General features: G+C 34.7%; 1 protein-coding gene across 4 annotated transcripts in view; it reads right to left on the bottom strand.

Moving 5' to 3' along the window:
- Positions 1 to 19,392, bottom strand: part of CNTN5 (contactin 5) — a 1,290,695-nt gene that overhangs the window by 41,859 nt on the left and 1,229,444 nt on the right. For 2 of the 4 annotated variants that reach the window (XM_077867587.1, XM_077867588.1), the window contains 3 exons: positions 16,136 to 16,206; positions 13,468 to 13,702; positions 4,169 to 4,278 (listed from right to left, as the gene is read on the bottom strand). In XM_077867587.1, coding sequence (XP_077723713.1) covers positions 4,169 to 4,278; positions 13,468 to 13,702; positions 16,136 to 16,206 — 416 coding nt within the window. Of the gene's footprint in view, positions 1 to 2,511; positions 3,014 to 4,168; positions 4,279 to 13,467; positions 13,703 to 16,135; positions 16,207 to 19,392 lie in introns of those variants that run through there. The other 2 variants (XM_077867589.1, XM_077867590.1) reach the window with 2 other exon arrangements.

Here is a 19,392-nt window from a genome sequence, read left to right as displayed (position 1 = left end):
GTAGGATGGTAAATGGTAGATGGTAGATGATGAAATTAGAAATCATAACAGTAAGGAATATAGAATTTTAGCCTAGTACTTTTTTTACTATACACCCTACTTTTCCATCTGCCATTCACATTTAAAGTAACTATTGAGAGGTATGTACCTATTGGTACTTTGTTAATTGTTTTCTGGTTGTTTATGCAATTCTTCTCTGTTCCTTTCTTTGTTTGTGGTTTGATAGGGTTTTTTAGTGTTATGCTTAGATTTCTATTTTTTGCTTATCTATTGTAGGTTTTTTGATTTGACAAGATGCCATATTCTTAAAAACAATTTATAAGGCACTATAAAATAGTATAAATGTTGCTGTGTCTTGGATTTTGTGTTTCTAAGTAAAAATAGTTGTCAGGATTTTTGTTAATTTATGTGAATTTAAAATGCAGTCATTGTGATGATTATTCCAGAATTTGGTTCCTATTAACATTCTATTCTTAGGGATATTCCCATTTTTTGGATACATTTCCACTTTAAATGACATATATTTGGCAAAAATGTTGTGCTCTGACACTTTTGAATATTATTCCTTAATGATCTTGCTTTTGATCTCTAGTCAAGCCTTGGTCATAGCATTCCATAAAACTCTCACCAAAGTCACTAGGTACTCTGCATTCCCATATCCATTTTGCAATCACAAGCCTCGTCTTTCTGAATTTTTCTGCAGCATTTCACTCAGTAGAACAATTTTTCTCCTAGCTTCTGAATTTCTTCAGAAATTCTCCCTTAGTTTTGTTGGCCAGGCTGTCTTTATTTATTGAGTTCCAAATGGTCTGGCCTCAATTCTGAAACATCTTCTTTATCAACATCAGTGATCTCAGCCAATATATACATAAAAACCATTTATATACTGATGATTCCTTGTAGTTAAATCTCCATCTCTACCTTTTCTCTTGGCATTAGATCTACTTGATAAGTCGTTTGTGAAATAAAAGTCTCATAGAATTAAAACACACTTAAACCAGAATCCAAGATTTGTTTTTCACTAACACCCACTCTTCTTTCTCTGTCATCTTATGTGAATGACATGCTATTCACTCAGTTTCTTGGGTCAAAAACTCTGGAAATATTTTTTATTCCTTTCCTTTTCTTAGTTCATACTGAATTCATTTTCAATGAATTCATCTATATAAAATATACACCTATATAAAATATATTTTAATGTATATAAAATATACATCTATATAAAATATGTTTTAAAAAGTCCACTTCCCTTCAGTTTCATTGTGACTGTTCCAGTCAAAAGCAACTTCATTGTTTGGGGTGCTTGGGTGGCCCAGTTGGTTAAGTATCCAACTTGTGATACCAACTCAGGTTGTGATCTCATGGGTTGTGGGATTGAGCCCTGCATCAGGCTCTGTACTCAGCAAGGAGTCTACTTGAGTTTCTCTCCCTCTCCCTCTCTTTAAAATAAATAAATAATTTTTTTTTAAAAAAAGCAATTTCATTGTCACCTAGGTTGGAACAAACTACCTTTCTCTGTTCTCCCTGATATCTTGTCTAGAGTCTATTCTCTACCCCTTAGACTAAGAGAGGCTTTTAAAATATATCAGATACTGACTTGACTCTTCCTGTTCAAAAATCTTTTAATTCCTTCTCCTTATACTTGGGATAAAATCCAGACTCCTTTCTGTGATTCACAATACTCCATATAATCTGGTCCTTGTCTTGGTGCTCTTTCTAACATTTTGCTACCCCCTCCCAGTTCTTCACTGCTATCTCATGCAAATCATTGCCTTCCTGTTCTTTGAACAGGCCAGCATACTGTTACTTTAGAGACTTTGAGTTTGCCTTGTCTCTACCTCTTTCTCTGTCATTTGGTTACATTGCAATTCAAATGTCATAATCTCAGAAAGGGTGACTTTTCAAATCTTTATAAATAGCACACTTCCACTCTCTACCTTCTTATTCAATTTTATTTTTCTACATAGTATTTATTATAATTGAAATCATATCACACATTTATTTGTTGATTTGTCTATTATTTGCCTTTCCTACTTCAATATGAGCTTCATGACGACAGACATCATTTTGCTCATTGTTTTATCCCTAGCATCTAGTTTAAAGTTTGAAAGATACTTAGTGATTCTTCAAAAAATATTTGTTGAGTTAATGAATGAATGATTTATATTTAGAAAGAGAATAATTGTGCACAAATTTAAATCTTATGTGATGTTTGCAGGACCTCCAAGAAAGCTATTATTATACTGTGAGTCACAGTGGGAATGTGGATGTCATGTAGAAAAAAAAAAAAAGAGAGTGACTGGCTGTGTGACAGAAATACCACTCTGAATTGTGGAAACCTGGATCCCTTGCTCCTTTGTTCACCAAAGATACACTTTGTGCCCTTCTAAAAGTATGCACACCAGATGTTTTGATTCAGAAGTCTAGGTTAGTCTATACTTATGTAGTTGTTTTAGGTTGGGCTCTCCAGAAACAGAGATTGAGACAGAGACTTGAGTGCATATGATTTATTTTGAAAGTGCTTGCAGGCAAACCTTTAAAGAAAGGAGGAGAGGAGGATGAGGAAAGAGAGGGAGCTGAGCAATTGATTATCTGGATTAATTACCTGGACTCAGGTAATCAATCCAGCCTTGTCCTGATGCACACAGCAAAGGCTCTGCATTGTAAAATGCACCATAAAGTTGTTTTCTCTTTTAGTCAAGGGACCAGTGTCAGTCAGTCATTGGCTTTGGATTGCCTACTTGTGGGAAGGAAATTTTTCAGGTAAAGCAGTACCCCTCAGTGAAGGGCAATTCTCCAAAGGAGAAACTGAAACCAACTTGCAGAAGCTGGGGGGGATGTGTACTGGCCCACTGAAGGAGAGCAGGGTAGGCTACCCCAATGTCTTCCATAGTGATATTAAAAGGGGCTGATTGTGAAGCATAGATATTCATTCATTCAACAAATATTTATTGTAGCTGTCATGGGCCAAGTACTACTGGTTGCTGAGATTCATTGGTGAATAGATACGGTCCTGTAGCATGGATAGGGAAACAAGGAGATATTAATTAAATAAATATCCAATCATGATAAGATACTGAATTATGACTCCCAAATAATACATTGAAGCAATATTATAAAAAACAAATTCATGACATTGCATAGATAATAGTTTCAAAAATGGTCCTTCCTGTAACTTTTAAGAATGATTGTGTGAATTCTTTAACATAGAAACCATTATCTAATGCTAGCAGCATATTAATCAAATATTTCTCAAGCATTATTTAAAGCCTCAAGTAGAATTAAAAAATGTGTTTTCAGTCTGAAACCATGCTGGTGTACAAATCCTATATTTGGTCACTATTTAAGTTTAAAGGGAACTAAGATCTTGGGTTGGATGCTAATTATTTTTTGTCTTTTAGAAATTATCTCCCTAAATCCTATCCCTTACTGGCTAAAACATAAAGTAGGGATCAGAATTTATGGAATATTCAAGTTCATAGACTACCTTATAGGTAGTCTAGCCTTATAGAGCCTTATAGGCTCTAGTTCATGTGGAGGCCAAAATTTCATTGAAGTCATTGCAATGTTATGAAATTTTTACCATTATAAGGCTGGCATAACTGTGTTTGCAAATATCAAAATTTAAAGGACAAAAAGTGATTGAATAAATAGATATAGATCACCAAGTCCAAGTAAATTTAGAGAAGTCAGCAAAAGAGGTAAGATCTGCCCAGACAGTATAATAGGAAAGCTGTTTTATACATTAAAGTATTAGGAGGAAATACACAAAAAACATTTCTTCTACAAACAAAACAAAACAAAACAAAACAAAACAAAAAAACAAAAAACAAAAAACAAAACAAAACAAAACAAAAAAACAAAACATTTTTAACCACCAACAAGTTGGATATCAATGAATATCCACCTGTAGCTCCTGATTTTTATCTGAAGGTCTATTTTCATCTCCTTAAAAAAATTATTTACATGGTAATATGGAAACTACTACACTAAAAAATAAGCCAGCTAATGAACATGTCAGTAAAATAGTATATTTCTCACTTTCTTTGCCACAGAACAAAAATTTCAAAAAAATATAATTCTTTTGGAGTGTCACCAAACCATTTCTTTAGGAGAATGCAGTGGCAGTGGAAATAACAAGGCTTATTTTCAATAATTGTATTCATACCTCAAATCCCTGTGGTCTTCCTAGACTCTCTTTAATATGTTTCCATGCAACAAGAATCTCTGACACAGACACACTTGTAGCCTTGACATCTGTGGGAGCAGCACTGGGTTCTGTACAAAGGAAAGGGGAAATAATAAACAGTGATGTCTATCCAAGCATTGCACCTGAATTTGTCAGGTGTTACTTCCTTCTACCTTATTTTAGAAATGATGTACTATGGTAGCTATGAACAACATAAGATAAAAAGATGTTCTTTTTGGATTTCTATATTTTGGTCAAGTCTCTTCAATACTTTACCTACTCAAATCACAAATCTAGTGAGGAAGCAAAGAGGATCTTTATCCTTGGATTAACCAGGAAATTTCTGGAGAAGTTAAGTTGTCTGACTTAATTTGTCTGCCAGTCTAACATAGTAATCAAAAGCATGGACTAGGGAATCACGCTTGGCTATTTTGGTGCAGTTGGTTTTTGCCTTCAAAAATTTTTATTTACTGTTAGGCAAGTTGCTTTGCCTTTTCCTATGCTCCAGTTTCCTCATCTTTAGTATGAGCGTAATAAAAGTACTTATCTCAGAGGTTTTTAATGTTAGTTTTAATTGGAATGATAGATATATTTAGCATAGTGCTTGGTACTTAAAACATTCATTCACAAAATATCAGTTATTATTTTATTTTTACCCTTGCAAGAACAAATAGAGTTAAAATTTCTAGTTTTTTGTTGTTGTTCCAACCACAAAACTACATTTCCGTGATTGTATAAAGAATTTGATATGAATCATGATATTTAAAAGGTGTGCATTGACTTTTAAGACAAATATGGACTGAAAAGGAAAGTCCCTGAAGGGCCTATTGCTCAAAAGTATGTTTTAATTTGTTCCTACATTTAGTGACCTTTCTCACTGTTTTTTCAAAATACACCATGTCTGACTGGCATCCATCAAGAGGTGCACTTTATTTGTTGCTGCACTGTATGTGAGGAACAGCTTGGATATTGCTGAATCATAAATACTATGTCATAACACATGTTAAATGAAACGGTAGAATAAAGACCATACTTTAGTTCAAACAATTCTGTACAAAGTCCATTGTTTTAAGACTTTATTTATTTATTTATGAGAGACACAGAGAGAGAACAGAGACACAGGCAGATGGAGAAGCAGGCTCCGTGCAGGGAGCCTGACGTGGGACTTGACGCCCTGGGCTGAAGGCGGCGCTAAACCACTAAGCCACTCCAGCTGCCCTGCTCTAGGATTTTAAATCAGGATCAGACCCAAGCTGACGTTTCACAGATGTATTTTTTCGGGGCTAAATATTATAATTACATCTAAATAAATGAAGGTAGGTGAACCAAACAAGAACGGAAGAGTCATTTTTTATTTGTTTCACCTTCTAGATGTAAATAGTATCAGAGGTAAACCCATGATGATTTCAATTAGAAATTTCATCATGTAAGAAAAGGGATCTCAGTCAGTTTACTTGCAGAAGTTTCAGTATGTATTATTATAGCCGTGGATTAAAAATGTTTTCTGTAAGCAAGAGTAACTGACCAGACCACAGAAAGTGTGGTTTGGATTGGAACTAGCTGTTCTGTTTGAGTATCCCATTGTAATTGAATAATGGGAGGTAACTAGAAAGAATTTTAGAAAGTCACTTGGATCAAAATGTCAAATGGATGGATAAATGGATGGCTGATAGGTCTTTAGTTGTTTTGCATGCCCTAATAATATATTAATTTATTTCAACATTTCATATAAAAATAAGAATTCTTGGCTTCTTTAGAGAAAAAAATTGGTGATGCTAAATGTGAATTCATGGTTGTTGGTAGATGAGAATTGGCAGTTGGTCCCATTAATCAGGGAATAGCCTTTTCAGTTTGCCAGAGTCCCTACTACCACCTGTTATCTCACACTGGAACTATTCACTTATTTATATCTCTGACTTGATCTCTATAGACTTTTGAGTTATGGACCTATGTTTTAGATCCATGTCTTTATTTTGCAGATGAAAATGTAACATGTACACAGGTTGATTTATTCAAACTCTGCTTCGGGCTGTGAAAGAACCTGAACTAGAATTCAGGTCTCAAGTATTCTTTCCTCTTTTGCTTTTAAATTGGTACCAAGGCAGCACCTAGCTTATTTTGTGTTTCTTAGAGTCAGTTTGGAGGCACAGAAGAGATCGTAGAGGGAATATATAGTTAATTTTCTTACTGCTCAGTTACTTCCAAATAACTGACAGAGGAACAGATGAACTACAAATACAAGTAAAACAACAACAAATAGAAGAGGGCAATAACCAAAGGTAATATAAATCACCATTTATTGAGAATTTGATATGTGCCTACCCTTATTTAAAATTCTTAAAAAAATAAAATAAAATTCTTTACATGAATTCATTAATTCTTCCAAGAACTCTATTATCACTATCACTATTTTTGTCAATAAAGAAATTGAGGGGCAGAGAGTCAAGCAACTTGCCCAAAGGCACATGGCTGCTAGAAGGTGGAGAGAGGATTTCAATAAGGAAATCACGTCCTAAATACTATGCTGTCCCACTTCTGTGTATATATCTATGTTTACACACCTAATACCTTTCCTTGTGCTATTGGTTTCTTTTCTCTTTGCCCTACCACACCTAACTTCTCTCAAGACTATTGATGTTGGGGTCTCTACTTTATTTCTCTACTCTATGTTTTGCCAGAAGCCACCTAAACTTCCCTGTTATATCTTGTTTAACTCCACTGCAGGCTTACTATCAGCTCCTTTTTATTCCTATTTCATGGAATTTTTGATAATGTTGAACCACAGCTGCACTGCTTCTCACAGATCCTGTCATATCCAGGCATTTATAAAACTCTCCTGATCTGTAAGCCATAGGGTGTTCCTGCCACTCTCACTTCTATTATACTCAGGTAATTTGATGAAAATTCAGGGACTTATTTCAGAGACTGTAGTAGTGTTATGTCCAATAGATTCAAAGACTTAAAAAGATTTCTTTTTTTTTTCTGTTACTTATGGTGATATTAATTAGACCATGAATAACTCTTTCACTCCAATCTTGGTATACAAAGTGGTGGACAAGCTGATTGATAGATTTCAGTTTCTGTCAGATTAAAAACTTTGAACCACATTACCATGTTCATGAATTTAGATGATACATTTCTATTAAGTAATTTAGCAGCTGGAGTTCTCCAAGTAATATGGGGGGGGGGTGGCACTTGTAATATTGATTATGCATCTGACTTCCCAGGAGGGGTAAGCAATAACATTAATCAAAGAAGAGTTTAATAAACTTCTTGTGAGAAGGGTTATGATTTCATTATTTAAAAATTCAGTGAAGACAGCTGTAGTTGAACTTTTACAAGCACTAATCCGAATAGATCATCTGGCAAAGACAGGAAATTATTCCTTGTATTTTATAACTAATATGCCAATTTATTATTTTTCAAGTTCTCATAAATCTCACTGAGTTCAGTTTCAGCTAGGAACTGATCTGGATAATAATACCTCATGAATGTTGGGTTTTAATTTGAGCTGTAAAAAGCAGCATAATTTTTACATACCAGGCAAAAAACAAATAAGCTAGAGAAAGCTAAAGTTTATCACAAATAAACAAAACTTTCAAACTATAATCAATCTATATTGAATTTCCCTCTATTTTTCTATTAGATGTAATTGAATGCTTAGGTTCTTTTCCTTTCAAAACCATAGTAACAATAACTATGGGAAATGGGTAAAAGTTTGACCAATAATTATTTCTAGATATATAGAAGTGAAAGCTAATTGGATTTTTCATATGGAAAAAAAGTCTACCATGCATTATAAATCACTATGTTGCAATTTTGCTATTATTTTAAAAAATTAGAATTGTTTCCAGAATGACAGTATTGTATAGGATGCCCTAAAGATTTGCAGTCAAATCAAGATTAGAATGTACATAATTCCTTGAGGAAGACACAAAGAAATGGGAAAACATTCCACACTCATGGTTTGGAAGAATAAATATTGTAAAAATGTCTATGCTATCCAGAGCAATTTACACATTCAATGCAATCCCTACCAAAATACCATGGACTTTATTCACAGAACAAATAATCCTAAGGTTTGTGTGGAGCCAGAAAAGACCCTGAATAGCCAGAGGAATGTTGAAAAAGAAAACCAAGGCTGAGGGCATCACAATGCCAGATTTCAAGCTGTATTACAAAGCTGTGATCAAGACAGTGTGGTACTGGCACAAAAACAGACACACAGATTAATGGAACAGAATAGAGACCCCAGAAATGAACCCTCAACTCTATGGTCAACTAATATTTGACAAAGCAGGAAAGAATATCCACTGGAAAATAGATAGTCTCTTCAACAAGTGGTGTTGGGAAAATTGGACAGCCACGTGCAGAAGAATGAAACTGAACCATTCTCATACACCAGAAACAAAGATAATCTCAAAATGGTTGAAAGATCTAAATGTGATACAAGAGCCCATCAAAATCCTAGAGGAGAACACAGGCAACACCATTTTTGACCTTGCCCACAGCAACTTCTTGCAAGATACATCTATGAAGGCAAGGGAAACAAAAGCAATTATGAACTACTGGGACTTCGTCAAGATAAAAGGCTTCTGTACAGCAAAAGAAAGAGTCATCAAAACTAAAAGGCAACCTGCAGAATGGGAGAAGATATTTGCAAATGGCACATCAGATAAAGGGCTAGTATCCAAGACCTATAAAACAAATAATCCAGTCAAGAAATGGCCAGGAGACATGAACAGACATGTCTCCCAAGAAGACCTACACATGGCCAACAAACACATGAAAAAACATTGCACATTGCTTATCATCAGGCAAATGCAAATCAAAACCACAATGAGATACCATTTTACACCAGTAAGAATGGCTAAAATGAACAAAACAGGAAACAACAAATGTTGGAGAGGATGTGGAGAAAGGGGAACTCTCTTGCACTGTTGGTGGGAATGGGAGCTGGTGCAGTCACTCTGGAAAACTGTGTGGAGGTTCCTCAAAGAGTTAAAAATAGAGCTACCCTATGACCCAGCAATTGCACTACTGGAGATTCACCCCAAAGATACAGATGTAGTGAAACGATGGGACACCTGCCTCGCAGTGTTCACAACAGCAATGTCCACAATAGCCAAACTGTGGAAGGAGCCTCGATGTCCTTCAACAGATGAATGGATAAGAAGATGTGGTCTATATATACAATGGAATATTACTCAGCCATCAGAAAGGACGAATACCTAGCATTTATACAGACCTGGTTGGAAAAGGAGGGTATTATGTTGAGTGAAATAAGTCAGTTGGAGAAAGTCAATTATCATATGGTTTCACTCATACGTGGAATATAAGATATAGCGAAAGGGGTTATAAGAGAAAGGAAGGAAACTGAGTGGGGAAAAAATAGGAAGACAAACCATGAGAGACTCCTAACTCTGGGAAACAAAGGGTTGTGGAAGGGGGGATGAGTGGCAGGTTGGGGTAACTGGGTGACATGCATTAAGGAGGGCACGTGATGGGATGAGCACTGGGTGTTATACTATGTTTTATTGAGCATTCCATATGTGTTGCTTTATGTTCTTTATGTTCTTCACTCTTTAACAATATATGGCAAATATATTTTCATGATAACAATATTAATAACATCTATAGTGTATTATTTCCTCTGGATGGACATTTAACCAATCATTCTTGTTTTTTAAATTTAGATAATAGTATATTTGAACCCACTAAATTTAAATGAAATAAATGTAAATAAATACTCCCATTTATGTGACCAATAAATATTTATTACTAAACTCCTACACAAAACACCATACTAATAAAGTAGCAGACAGGGCCTTCTGTTGGAAATTTTTCACATGTGACATCATGAAATCCTCATGAAAATCTTGTCTAATTGTTTCTATTATAAAGAAAGAAATTGAAGCTGAAACGTTAACAAACTTGCTAAAGGTTACACACCTCATAACTGAGAATTAAACCCATTTGTCTAATTATCAAATCTTTGATTTTTTTCTAACATGCATTTTCACATGCATAACCGTTTAAATCTAAAGATAAAACTACTAGGTAGGTGGGGCATACTAAGCAGTATACCCATTTTACAAATGAGTAAACTGTAAAACTGTGACTTATTTATGGTTACAGTCAGTTGGTGGTGCTGAAGCGTGAACTCAGCTTCCTACATCAAAATTCTTGGTTCTTTCAAGTTTTAATACAATAATGCAATTTTCCGAAAGAGAGAATATGATAGATAGATCTAACCCCCTAAGGTGAGTTTTTTCCCTTAGTCTTTCTTCTATTCAAGTCCAGAATTTCAACTGGCCCTGCTAGCAAAAACAATGCCTTGTATTCCCTAAACTTGACAAATGATTGAGAAAATGTTCTACCAATGGCAGCACTCTTTTGATCTAAAAAGCATTATCAAGATAAACTGACCTTTGATACTTTCTTTGTACCCACTTGTGAGACTTATTTATATAGTTCAAGAGAATTATCTTTTTGGTACTGTGAGCTACAGGGTGGGGAGAGTGGTGTGGGAAGGAAATAAATAAGATCATTAGAATATTGAAGCACAAAGATAGTGTCTGATTTATGTAAGGTGCAGTTTTTCAATACAAGTTGCTCTGAGGTTGTGTTTTGTTTTTGTTTTTGTTTTTTTATGGAGCCAAATTCTGAAACAGAAACAGAAAGTTTATCCTAGTATAATAATGACCAGGAAAGTGAAGAATCAAATAATAACAAGGGATCATAAGCGTTCCAATGAGATGCTTATGCACTTAGCATCTCAGGCTCTGGATGTGTTTCCAAATACAGATGAGTTACTGTATTACTTATATATTTAATTTAACTCTTCCAACCAAATATGAGGTAGGAATCTCAAGGCCCAATCTACTTTTCAGGAAGTTGTGGCTCAGAGAAGTAAAGTAGCACAGTCAACTTCACATCATTAAGAAAGTTGTAAGTAACTATAGTAAGTGACAGAGCTGGAATTTGAACCCACATCTTTTGTCTCCAAAGCTCATGTTTTTAACCACGAACATCATATACTCTCTCATAAGGAATGTCATACATAATAATATTTTGTTATTTTACTATATTATATATATTTTATATTACTTGTTACTGCAAAAATCTATTTTGAAGTACATGTTTTAGTCAGGAAATGCATCTTCTTGTTGCTTTAACATTTCTTTGACCTAATTAGCAAGCACATAACCCCAAAGGTCACCTGAGATAAATTGGAAAGGTTTGTATAGTGAACATGCTGTGTATAGTAATACCAGTGATGACCTTAAGAAATTAAGATTTGTACATTCCTTGTCAACAACCTTTGCTTTGAAATTAAATTATGGCAACCACCATGAGTTGTTTACACTGTGTTTCCTTAAACTTGAAATAGCTTGCCTTTGGAGATTACTCCTTCAAACTAGATAGGAAATATGCCTATCTTCTTTTAAAGGCACTGAAATTGTTTCTGTAACATAATTCATAGCAACACTTTATTTTGGTAGAATGACATTTGAATGATACCAGGCAAATTAAATCTAGATAGTCTGATTTTTTCTTTTTTGTTTTTCAAATTTTTAAAAATTATTTATTTGAAAGAGAGGAGGGGGAGGGAAGGAGCACAGGCAGGAGGAAGGGCAGAGGGAGAGGGAAAAGCAGACTGCTGAGCATCCAGAGCATACTTCTATAAGTGGTTATGTACAGTTCTCATAGTTTCCATCCTTTTTCTATCCTCTTAAAGTCAAGTGTAATAAGGGAGAAGTGCATTGTTATAGTAAATTATAGTAAATACATAGGAAATTTTGAATGTGATATTTTAGTAAAAGTGCTCATCATTTATAATATTTATACTTGATAAATTGCTTGGAAAATGACCTTGACTCTTGTGACTCTGAAGTAGACTGTGGCCCTAGAATACTGTCAGAGAAGTTCCGAATGGTTCTTCTCCTAATGCTCTTGAGCTTTGGAGACTTTTCAAGATTTCTACAACAGAATTTACCCTGAGGGGACCTGGGTGGCTCAGCAGTTGAGCGTCTGCCTTTGGCTCAAGGCCTGATCCCAGGAGTCCTGAGATGGAGTTCCACATCAGGCTCCCCATAGGGAGCCTGCTTTTCCCTCTGCCTATGTCTCTGCCAATCTCTCTCTCTCTCTCTCTCTCTCTCTCATGAATAAATAAATAAAATCTTTTTTTTTTTTAAAGAGGAATTACCCTGAATGACTCTAGATAATGCTGAAAGGAGAGATATTTGCCTACCAAGACTTCCACACACCTTGCACATGTATCAATTAACTATATACTCTTTAAGCCAAACAAAAATTTTGTAGTCTTAAAAAAAATTTTTTTTAAAGATCTTATTTATTTATTCACGAGAGACACAGAGAGAGAGAGAGAGGCAGAGACACAGACAGAGGGAGAAACAGGCTCCATGCAGGAAGCCCCACACAGGGCTTGATTCCGGTTTTCCAGGATCATGCTGTGGGCTGAAGGGGGAGGTAAACCACGGAGCCACCCGGGCTGCCCTTCTTTTTTTTTAATTTAAATTCAGTTTGACAACATATAGTATAGTTTTATCTTTAGATTTAAACGGTTATGCATGTGAAAATGCATGTTAGAAAAAAATCAAAGATTTGATAATTAGACAAATGGGTTTAATTCTCAGTTATAAGGTGTGTAACCTTTAGCAAGTTTGTTAACGTTTCAGCTTCAATTTCTTTCTTTATAATAGAAACAAATGACTATTAGACAAGATTTTCATGAGGATTTCATGATGTCACATGTGAAAAATTTCCAACAGAAGGCCCTGTCTGCTACTTTATTAGTATGGTGTTTTGTGTAGGAGTTTAGTAATAAATATTTATTGGTCACATAAATGGGAGTATTTATTTACATTTATTTCATTTAAATTTAGTGGGTTCAAATATACTATTATCTAAATTTAAAAAACAAGAATGATTGGTTAAATGTCCATTCAGACGAAATAATACACTATAGATGTTATTAATATTGTTATTATCATGAAAATATATTTGCCGTATATTGTTAAAGAGTGAAGAACATAAAGAACATAAAGCAACACATATGGAATGCTCAATTTTTTAAAATAAAGAATTATTTGGAAAAATATATCTAAAAAGTATAATGACAATATGGGTTTTATTTTCTTTTGGTGTATCTGTATTTTCTAATATATGTACAGTAATGTCTCATCTATGTAAAATCCACATAACATCCATCATAAAATGTAGAATGTAAATAATAGGGTTAAAGAGAAACTGACCTCCTTCAGCTGAGCAGATAACCACAATCTGACTGAAAGGTCCATCTCCTTTATTGTTATAAACGCCAACCTTCACTTCAAAGGGAGTAAGAGGAGGAACACTTTCATCTCGGTAAATGAATTTTGAAGCTTCAGAGGATGTCACCATTTTTTCCTTCCAGCCACGTGTTCCATTAGGCCTGAAAGCCACAATATAGCCAAAGCCCTCCCCATTCTGAAACTCCTCAGATACTGGCTAAAGAAGAAAAAATGCAATTAATTATCAGCAAAATAACTGATTAAAAAAGCCACTTCTTCCAAACTTTATTTATTTATTTATTTTAAATCATGGATAACCAGAGAACATGAGACTTTCAAATTTGTAATGCTACACTGGAAGCCACTATAGCACAGTCACTTAGTAGTCTTTGGAGATTTAAAAAGGGTTAAAGGCAAAAGATAAAAACTAAAGTAATATCAGTTAGTATTTAAGAAGATTATCAAAGGTGCTGAAAACTCTTGAAGTGAAACAAATTTAAACCAGTAGTCATGTATATGAAATGAACATTCCACATTAGACTGCAGCAGATTGGGAAAAACTGTCATATGGTCTGGTGGTCAGAAAAATCTGGTTGCTGGAAATGCTCTGCAGAGCCTTTTGTGCAGAAAAAAACAGGAAATATTAATGTAAAATTTTTTTAATAGTGTTCCATTTCTCATTTGCTTTTGCACTTTACTAATGTGAAAAAAATTAAAAAATATTTGTTCAAGTAAATGTTATACTGTATGCTTACATTTAAATTTGTTAAACAGACATAAACTGTACACCATACAAAGGAGTAATTGTGATTGATTAGTCAAAGGAGCAGTCACCAGGCACTGCCTAGCATAATGCTTAACACATAGATACCCATTAAATACTTGTTGAAACATGTTTTTTTCTTTTGAGTTTTGATTTGAGGAAAAACTTACTGAGTAGCAGAAGGGAGACAAAGCCTATTATATCAAAATCCTATATACTGAATGTTTATATCTCCTCAAAATTCATATGTTGAAATCCTAACCTCCAATGTGATGGTATTAATAAGGGAGGACTTTTGTAAGTTTTTAGATTATGAGTACAGCATGCTTATGATTGGGAGTAGTGCCCCTCTGGTCTCTCTGCCATGTGAGGGTACAGTGAGAAAATGGCCATCAGTTGACTGGAGAGCAGGTTCTCACCAGACTGGAATCTGCTGGGGACTTGATCTTAAATTTTCAGGCTCCAGATCCATGAGAAATAAATTTCTGCCATTTATAAGTCTATGATATTCTTGTTTTAGCAACTGGGGCTAAGATGTGAAGCTGATAGAGAAGGAAGTTCTATTTAGAGAGTTTGACCTCAGTGAAGTTGAGGTATTGGGAAGTTAATCCCTCTGCAGAAGTCAAAATTAAGAAATAAATTTTTATTGGAAAGAGGAGGATGGACAGAATGGACAGAATAACAGAACAGAGAATATGCTCATGGAAGATTTCTTACTGGAAAATATTTTTCTGTACATTTGATCATTGTTTTAGAGACTCTCAAGGATTTGTTCACTTGCTCCAGTAGACATTCCATCTCCTTTACATTTTCATATTCAGGGCATAGTTCTGTGAGTTACATAGTTACATATGATAATAAGGTAATCTAACATCGATAAAAAGAAAGTGGCTTCATGGGAAATAAATGTACCTCTCACACACCTCTCTCCTGCCTGCTTTATAGAGGAAACTTCAGAGGGCACATTGTGAGAGAGACAAGAGAACACAAAGTCCCAATTCTACTGCTAATTAGAAAGAGTACTTAAACTGTGCCTTAGTTTCATAATTTTTAAAATGAGGAAAAATTATTCCTTACAAATAGGGTTGGTTTATGAGTTGAGTGAGATAACACAGGCACTGTGCCACAAATTCAGTGGTGGTCATTTCCTTTCTCCCCAATGGTTTTAGTAAAGCTACTATTTAATTGTGAAATAATTAATTATCGAACTAAGCCAAACAAACATGGGAAGTAGTTTGTGAGAGGATGTGTTTTATTTTTAATTTTTTTGTATATGTTTTTATTGGAGTTCGATTTGCCAATATATAGCATAACACCCAGTGCTCATCCCATCAAATGCCACCTCAGTGCCTGTCACCCAGTCACCCCATCCCCCCACCCACCTCCCTTTCCACTACCTCTTGTTTGTTTCCCAGAGTTAGGGGGTCTCTCATGCTCTGTCACCCTCACTGATATTTCCCACTCATTTTCTCTCCTTTTCCCTTTATTCCCTTTAACTATTTTTTTATATTTCCCAAGTGAATGAGACCATATAATGTTTGTCCTTCTCTGATTGACTTACTTCACTCAGCATAATACCCTCCAGTTCTATCCACGTTGAAGCAAATAGTGGGTATTTGTCGTGTTTTAATTATTCAAACTTTATTCTGAGATAGCCTATGTGACAAGAGGACGTACTTTAGATTGGAGAAAAGTCAGCTGGGGCTGGGTATGAAATGAGACAGGTTCATGTTGGCAATACTCATCTGAGTAATATATGATCAAGTGTTTCTTAATCTCGTTTAAACAGAAATTACTGCCTCTCCGTACCAACTGTAGATCCTGTATATGCAGCCTTATTTCCTAAGGAATTCATAAGTTCTGACATCTGAGTACAGACTTTCTTACCTCCCAGGCTATGACTAACTCATGCCTTCTTCCACTTCTTCCACTTACATTGGTAGGTGCTGTCTTTGGAACTGTGGATTAAAAATGGGCCAGAATGAGGACAACAAGTAGATATTTAATTTAAGAGTCCCTGTAAGAACACATTATGACCCCACTTGGGTTCTGTAAAATCCCCAAACAAAAAAATCAGAATTTATTTGAAATTAGAGTGTCCATATTCAAAATTAATTAAAACAAAATGTTTGTAACAGATACTCTGCTTTCAAATCTATGTGGGAGAGTTAAATGTTAAATTTGATTCTACACATTTTCTCCTTTTTAATGATGTGACTCTTCTGTGGTCTCAGGGCTTGCAGAGCTCCTAGAAAGTCCACAGGTTGACTTATTACTGTTTACCAAAAACTCCCAGGAATCTCCATTTAAAGAAAGTTGGCAACAGTTCCATAGAGTGAGAAGTTAGTTAAATAAACATTAAAAAAAAAAAAAACTATCACAGATATCTTTGCCAACTACAAAATACATATAAACACCCAGTGAAACTTTTTCAAATGAATAACTATAAAAAGAATAAATGTCTCAAAGGAATAAATTTCTCCTTCACTGCACCAAACCACAAAATCTGCAGTTGAAAGGAAACAATTTCAAATGAAGAACTGTTAAATGAAGAAAACTATTAAAAGAAATCATTTTCCAGGCTATGAGGCTGCATTAGCAATTTTACATTTCAGTGTTGCCTTTATATCCTTGCATATAGTTTCTAAATGATATCAATATACTCATAAACAATAAATTCATTCCCATATATTACCCACTTGGATGAAAAGCTGTTAATTACTGGTAGATAGTCATGCAGCATTTATGTACCAGAAAAACTGAAGTGGAATTTATATTTCACCAGAAAGGAAAAAAAAAATTTCTTTCCACCAGGGAGGTGGGAAAGAAAAGTCTGTGAATATATAACTGACCCCACTGAAATAAAGACCTTTATTTATCAGGGTCCAAATTTCAGTGTCTTTGGGCACTTTTCTCCATGAACATGAGCTCTTGTCTTACTTATGCACATGTAGAAGGATATACACAGCAGCAGTTACCAAACTTTCTTTTACAGTTACATATACTAAAGATTACTCATATGTGGAGTTCACTCTCATGAATTTTCTCAGAATTAGATGGAATTGGATACCCTTTTGTCTCTCATTTAAGAAATCACAAGAAATTCAACTGAGAAAAAATGATGGTATTAGAACAATAACTGTGAACATATCATAATTTGTAAAGAGCAAGCGAATCATTTTTTAACTTCAGTATTTTTATCAGTAGCCTTAGTTATTGCTAAATATAACAACATATCAGTTTGTTATGACACCATATATAGTTATATAGTTCTAGTTCTAAATTTATTTTCTGATCCATGGCATAAGTAAGAGACACGGGAGTGGAGCTGGTTTAACTATATGCATAAAATAACAGAGATCTAAGATTCCAAATAGCCCCTCCGTGGCTTATCTGGAGTTTTGAATGTTGTGATCATCAATACATGGTCAAGAAAGTTAATTTGTTGATATGATGTGACTATGGCTTCTCATAGTACCACTTGTTTGTAAAAAAAAAAAAAAAAAAAAAGAAAAAGGAACACACACACATGCACTTCATATTAATCACTGACAACTAACAGTTAAATAATATGCACAATATCTACCCGAGCCACCCATTTCATCTATTACATTGGAATCACTAAGTTTAGTCCCTAAAATTAGGATTTTGAATCTTCTTCTTTGAGGATACTTGCCCTATTATCATAGATGTTGTGGAAAGACAACAAAGATTGAAGATCTTTTCTTCACTGAAGATGAAGAAAAGATCTTTCTCTCACTGAAGATCCTTTTCTATTTTATTCAGCTATCAAACATCATCCAAAAAGAGGATGTTCAGAACCTTTAACTTAGAGTTGGAGAGTAGGTTGTGTGCTCTCTAGTGAATATCTCTTGTCATTTAAAAGATATGAGTAGAATAAAATACAAGTGATATTTGAAGCCGATCTTTGCTTTTGAAGTTTTGGCAATATTGTTCCACAGTCCATTAATGCTTCTTATTTTTTAGAAAATATATTTAGATTTTTCAAGATTTTTAGCTTTTTAAGGAAAAAGAAGAATAGACACTAGTAAACAATTTGGTGAAAATTTCTACTTTGAGGAAACAAGAAAACAAAATAATACTTTCTATGATGTTATTTGTTTTTCTGTGGATAATTTCATCATTGAAGTATTCATATGACCCAGATTAGAAAATTTGTTGTACTATTTGAAAGCAGTCTTTGAAGTTTCCTATTGCTGCTAAATTATTTTTCAAAAGATAGCCCATATCAACTTAATGCAAAGACTAAGATCCTCTTTTTGCCACCCTACCTTCAATTTTAATGTACAACAAATGACACAGAAAAGCATTAGTTTATTCTTTTTTGTTTGATTTTTAAAAATATTTTATTTATTTATTTGAATAGGAGAGAGGGGAGACAGAGAAAACAAGTGGGGGAGGAGGAGCAGAGGAAGAGAGAGAAGCAGATTCCCCACCAAGCAGGGAGCCCCACATGGAGCTCTATCCCAGGACCCTGGGATCATGACCTAAGCTGAAGGCAGATGCTTAACCAACTGAGGCCCAGGTGTCCCAAGGTAGTGTGTTTTAATAGTATATGTCTATAAACAGCAACTACTGGGGCATCTGGGTGGTTCAATGTTTGAGCATCTGCCTTTGGCTCAGGTCATGATCCCAGGGTCCCTGCAGGGAACCTGCTTCTCCCTCTGCTTATGTCTCTGCCTCTCTCTGTGTCTCTCATGAATAAATAAATAAAACCTTAAAAAAATAAACATCAACTATTCTTAAATTTAAAAATGCTCATTAGATATAATAGAGACTACAAATAGAAAACTTAAGGCTTTAAAGCCATAAGAACAACTTGTGCTGTTCCATCCATAGATGGCTATGGATGAATGGATAAAGAAAATATACAGGCTAGAATATTATATTTAGCCATAAGTGAAAGCATTCTGCTAAGTGAAACAAGCCAGAGAAAGACACATACTATATGATCTCACTTTTATGTGGGATCTAAGAAAATGGAGCCACTAGAAATGAAATAGATTGATGGTTGCCAGAGTTGGCAGATGGTGGGTGGGGGAAATGGGTGAAGGTAGTCAAAAGGTAAAACTTCCAATTTAAGATAAGTTCTGGGTATATGGTATGGTGACTGTAGTTAACAA

The sequence above is a fragment of the Canis aureus genome, chromosome 23 (assembly GCF_053574225.1).
Source record: "Canis aureus isolate CA01 chromosome 23, VMU_Caureus_v.1.0, whole genome shotgun sequence".
Classification (NCBI taxonomy): Eukaryota; Metazoa; Chordata; class Mammalia; order Carnivora; family Canidae; genus Canis; species Canis aureus.
The sequence above is the reverse complement of the archived record's forward strand: the minus strand, read 5'-3'. Positions and strand labels throughout refer to the sequence as shown.